The sequence below is a fragment of the Populus trichocarpa genome, chromosome 17, assembly GCF_000002775.5.
Source record: "Populus trichocarpa isolate Nisqually-1 chromosome 17, P.trichocarpa_v4.1, whole genome shotgun sequence".
Taxonomy (NCBI): domain Eukaryota; kingdom Viridiplantae; phylum Streptophyta; class Magnoliopsida; order Malpighiales; family Salicaceae; genus Populus; species Populus trichocarpa.
Window position 1 is genome coordinate 3745536 of NC_037301.2, and position 3971 is coordinate 3749506.

Consider the following 3971-nt stretch of genomic DNA (forward strand, 5'->3'; position numbering starts at 1 on the left):
TATAATTTGATCCCTTTTGTTTAAAAACTTACATCTCAGTCCCTTATCGTCTTAGCACTTGTTGACTGTTTTCATGTACAATGTTTCTCCATGTTTATTTAAGGTCCCATTATGATTTTATTTCTTCAAGAACTTAATTTTCAAATGATACAAAGAGTAAAAAAAGAGGGATTAAATTATAAAACGATTAAAACATTAGTGACTAAAGAATAATTTACTCTGAACTAAGAAGACAAATTTTCTTTCTGCTTACGTGTAGACAATGGGAGAAGCTAAGCTCAAACACTTCCTACGAAGCAGCCAGTCCCACCAGGCAGGCAAGTTTCATTTGCTCTTTTGGAGTGCAAATATTATTAATTTATTAACCACTAAATAATAATACTAGTGAATTCAACTTAAGATTGATCAATTTATTTCAAGAACAATAATTGGAGAGTGGTAGAGAGTGAGAAAGATGGGTTGGAGAGGGATTCTGGGTTTTGAATATGGGATTGTACAAGCACCATTAGGACCCGATATTTCAGGTCCAGAGCTTGTTGCTGCTGTTGCTAATGCTGGTGGGCTTGGTTTGCTTAGAGCTCCTGATTGGGTATGTTTCTTCTTTTGTTTTGTAATCACTGTTATCAAGAAATGTGTTCTATGATCGATCAATGGTGTTTAGTGAATGGCGTTCTTTAATTTTGTTGCTTCTGATATTTGCTGATCATTCCCTGAACGATGTTTCGAAAATTTTCTTTTAAGCTATGAAAGTGCAAAATTAGAGAGTATAAAGCTGGGTTTTCATTGGATAGCGAGTGAACAGGCACTAACACTTAGCCTGGCAATGGACTGTGGTTGGTTATCTAGGTTGATTCATCCTGGCATTGGAATACACTCTTGGTCTAAAATTATGAACTTTGATGAATACTTGTATAAAGGAGCTTATCAATTAAAAAAAAAGGAAAGGAAGGAAAGCTAGGAAATTTATATACATCTAATGGCCTTAAGTTTTTCGCGCAGAAAAACAACTACAAGACTATTTCATAGTTGTATACAAATAGGACAATTATCTTTCATGAAGAAAGGAAGATTGAGGTTTGAGACCTGGAAATTATTGTAGGGTTATTAACTTTTAGATGGCTAAACTGCTGATTAAATGTAAAAAGTTGTACTATTTGGGATGTCTCTACTTTTACAACAAATTGGAAGAGTTTATAGTGGCTATGCAGTGTATGTCTAGAAGATGTTCTAGCATGCATCCTGTTTTTCTAAATTTCCATATCCTACAAATAACAGCACTGCAGATAATGTAATCTGTATCTCATTTGCCACGGGCCCCTATTCGTAATGGGGGAAGTGAGTTAAGGTCCAGCTTCAAATTCTTTATGTATTTTGAAAAAAAAGTTACGTTCTTAGAGTTACACGCAGAATAGATGTTTGAATATTGCAGATTACTTGCTATGTATTCTAATTGTTGGCACAGAATCTATCACCAAAAAGAAAAAAAATCAAATCACAGTAGATGATAGTCTCAAATTTCTTTTTATCAGGAATCACCTGATTACTTACGGGAACTGATAAGGAAAACACGAAGCTTAACTGACAAACCATTTGGGGTTGGTCTTGTTCTGGCATTTCCACATGAGGAGAATCTAAAGGTTATATTGGATGAGAAGGTAGCCGTTTTGCAAGTTTATTGGGGTGAATGTTCAAAAGAGCTTGTGCTTGAGGCTCATCTTGCTGGAGTCAAGGTTGTTCCACAAGTAAGTCTCACATATGTATTTGTGCTAATTGGTTATTTTTGGCCAGCATGAATAAGATTTTTTTATCCTGCAAATCTTGATTGGTTATATATCAAAGAGGCACTTAGACAGCCACAGTCATGTAGAGTTTAATCATTATATATCTTATTTTTAGACACCCTTGTATTCATAACCAGCACAATAATCATGCTTTTTAAGATGCTTAATGGTGAATCGTGAACCAGGCTGCTAAGATGTAGCTTAAAAGGAGATAATATTCCGAACATGCTATACAACACGGTTTGTCTGTAATATGATTTATAGAATTCAGAGGAACAGAGTTGTATTACGTGCATTGCTTTCCTTGATTTGACTTTAAGCTAGTTTCTATTGAATATTGTCTTACATCGCTCTCTGTTTTCTTGTTGATGTCTAATAAATCATTTGTAAATCCATTGTAGGTTGGGAGCTTTGAAGATGCAAGAAAAGCAATTGATGCAGGTGTAGATGGAATTATTGTTCAAGGACGTGAAGCTGGAGGGCATGTAATTGGTCAGGTATGAGAGTTTCTGCTGTTCATAATTTAATTACTATATTTGTTCAGAGATTGTATGGTTATTGCTTGCCATTGTTTGGGGAGTTGATGATAGTGGGGCAGGGATGATCAAGTAGTAAAACTAAGGGCTGAGAAAATAACACACTCCCTTCTAGAATTCTCTGCCATCAAAATGTATTCTGCCCAAATAAATTATTTTGATGATCTGATGATTAAAGTGTTACCAGAGATTCAACTTAGCTGGTTTCACAAATCAGCAAACTTCATTACTCATAATTGAAAACATTGTAATATATTGGAGATCTTTTTGAGCACAACGTATGTCAATCTGTATATAATTTCTCGATCTGCTATTCTGTTTTTCTCCTTGTTTGTTACTTCTCATACTGCTTTCATGATCTTAAATTGTTGAATGCCTTTCTACCCTTGACTTTCAGGAATGTTGAATCCCTTTGAATTTGTTGTTGATATACTTTTAGGAAGGTTTAATTTCAATATTGCCAAGGGTAGTAGACCTTGTTGGTGATCGCGATATACCTGTAATTGCTGCTGGAGGTATTGTTAATGCACGTGGCTATGTTGCAGCTTTGGCTCTTGGAGCTAAAGGGGTCTGTCTAGGCACGAGGTATGAAGAACCATCCTCTCACATACTTAAAACTTTGCAGTTTACAGTCTTTCATGTTCGTTATTATCTTTACGGTCTTAAAACTAAAATCATATGCACAGGTTTGTTGCGACTGAGGAAAGCAATGCTCATCCCACATACAAAAGGAAGTTAGTTGAGCTTGATAGAACTGAATATACAAATATATTTGGTCGAGCGAGGTGGCCGAATGCACCACAGCGTGCTCTGGTTACTCCTTTCTTCAATGATTGGAAGTCCCTTCCACCTCATGAAAATGAGATCAACCAACCAGTCATTGGTCGTTCAACAATTAATGGAGAGGTGAGTCTTTCTGATCCTTTCTTCTGTGCTTTGAGGTTTTAATCCAAAACACTTACCATTGCTTTCAAGGCCAACATAAATCCCTTCTTGTTAATATCTTATCTTCACAAATAGGAAAAAGAGATTCGGCGTTTCGGAGGTCCTGTTCCTAATATGACCACGACAGGTGACATTGAGAGCATGGCAATGTATGCAGGTCAAGGAGTAGGCCTTATCAAAGAAATTTGGCCTGCATCTGAAGTGATTAAAAGGCTAGTTGAAGGAGCTCAACAACTGATCCGTGGAGAATTTGCTGGTCTGTAATTCAACCAAGTTACAAAGCCCCGGTTAACTTTCAAATATTGGTTGATCTGGCTTCTTACATTGATGGATTACTCACTCAAGCTTGTAAGGATGTTAAGAATTTAACCATTTTGAAATAATGCACGAAAATGTTTGGCAATCTGCTGATATGTAATAACCCTTTCCACAAAAAAGTGTAGCAATAATTTTATCAATTCCTTCCGAGCTTGTTTGATTTCTCAGAAAGGCCATTTGTTCACCAGAATACTCTGTAATAAGTTTGGAAGAGTCGTCCACTGGTGGAATTACATGTTCATACTCAAGTGCTCTCCAGAGACGCTTTTTTCTCAAGCATCAGTTTCTTGACTAAATTTTTGGCAGGCAGACGAAGCTTCAGTGGATGGAGCTAACGTTGGTTCATATTCCTTCAATAAAACGTTTTCTCCGCACTATGTAATAATGAGTT

General features: G+C 36.3%; 1 protein-coding gene across 1 annotated transcript; it reads left to right on the forward strand.

Moving 5' to 3' along the window:
* The first annotated feature begins 270 nt into the window (after positions 1–270).
* LOC7496614 (uncharacterized) lies at positions 271–3733 on the forward strand. The gene is made up of 6 exons (XM_002323719.4): positions 271–589; positions 1530–1742; positions 2183–2278; positions 2757–2902; positions 3004–3223; positions 3338–3733. Exons 1-6 carry the CDS (start codon positions 455–457, stop codon positions 3524–3526), a joined length of 999 nt encoding a protein of 332 aa, XP_002323755.1. The 5' UTR covers positions 271–454; the 3' UTR covers positions 3527–3733.
* The last annotated feature ends 238 nt before the right edge of the window (positions 3734–3971 follow it).

Excerpts from the sequence above, each read along its gene's own strand:
- LOC7496614 (XM_002323719.4), top strand. The coding sequence starts at position 455 with ATGGGTTGGAGAGGGATTCTGGGTTTTGAATATGGGATTGTACAAGCA. Across the intron at positions 590-1,529 it reads TGCTTAGAGCTCCTGATTGG|GAATCACCTGATTACTTACG; the intron begins GTATGTTTCTTC and ends TCTTTTTATCAG. Across the intron at positions 1,743-2,182 it reads GAGTCAAGGTTGTTCCACAA|GTTGGGAGCTTTGAAGATGC; the intron begins GTAAGTCTCACA and ends AATCCATTGTAG.